Source organism: Aplysia californica, unplaced genomic scaffold (genome assembly GCF_000002075.1).
Source record: "Aplysia californica isolate F4 #8 unplaced genomic scaffold, AplCal3.0 scaffold00270, whole genome shotgun sequence".
In the NCBI taxonomy this organism is placed as follows: domain Eukaryota; kingdom Metazoa; phylum Mollusca; class Gastropoda; order Aplysiida; family Aplysiidae; genus Aplysia; species Aplysia californica.
Genome location: NW_004797540.1, coordinates 243,999 through 245,025, shown reverse-complemented (window position 1 = coordinate 245,025; position 1,027 = coordinate 243,999). Strand labels below are relative to the sequence as shown.

Below are 1,027 nucleotides of genomic sequence, written 5' to 3'. Positions count from 1 at the left end.
TGTTTTGTTTATCCTGGTGGTACTTTAGTCAACCTGTTTCTGTTGGAGATATTATACCATGGGTGTACGGTAGACAAATTTGGGGTTAAAATTATTTTTTTTATATACCTGATATGTATACTTTAGTGATATGTTAGAAACCGCTTTTTCTTTAGATATTATACCCCGGCGGTACGTTGGAACACCTTTATTGTTACATGTAGTTTAAATGGACCTGACTAGATGGTGTATCAGTAAGCCCCCTTTTCTTTAGATTGACTATAGAGGTACGTTAACAAACCCCTGTTTCTTCACATTATAATACTACTACTAGTATACCATGGTGGCACGTTACAAAATCCTACCTTCGGAATTCTCTGTTGACATCCACCCCTTGGCACTCATGTGACCTTATGCAGTTGCGAGCGCCGTAAAACTTCTACTACAACCACAGAATTCTACACTAAGTGTAGAATTCTGTGACTACAACCAATCCTGCCTTGTTCCTCTCAGATCTGCCAGGACCTGGTCTCTCTACTGACGGTTTCACTGACCGCTGTGGTGTTCCTAGTACAGGCCTCTCTGGGCAAACGGGACCGGCCGCCGTACAGACGGGTGTATGACAGTGAGTACTGGCTGTTTTACTTTCGATTTAGTAAGGTTTTACGGCGTTTGCAACTTCATAAGGTCATAAGAGCGCTGCCACGGGTGTCTGACTGTAAGTCACTGGTGTGCGGTCGACAATAGAAAGTGCAGTCGAACCTGTCTAAGACTGTGTAAGACAGTCACCCATTAGATGAAGGGAAGTGTGGTTGTCTAAGACAGATGAACATATTATTACACAGTGGCGCTGTAATGCAAAATGAAATTTAAAAAATAAATTAAGAATGAAAGAAAAGAAAAGAAAAGAAAAAAAAAAGTTAAATAAAACAGAATTTAAAAAAAAGAAATAAAAATGCAGAAGGGAAATGGAAAGTTTCGTTTGAACAAGTGACTGTCTTATACAAGTTGCCATTAGAGTAGGTTCGTGTCCAATAGTAGATGTACA

The 1,027-nt window shown here is 39.7% G+C and overlaps 1 protein-coding gene across 1 annotated transcript in view; it reads left to right on the top strand.

Moving 5' to 3' along the window:
- Nucleotides 1-492: 492 nt before the first annotated feature.
- Nucleotides 493-1,027, top strand: part of LOC106012133 — a gene marked incomplete at both ends in the record, with an annotated part of 1,537 nt that continues 1,002 nt past the window's right edge. Inside the window, 1 exon segment of the mRNA XM_013084062.1 lies at nucleotides 493-604. Coding sequence (XP_012939516.1) covers nucleotides 493-604 — 112 coding nt within the window.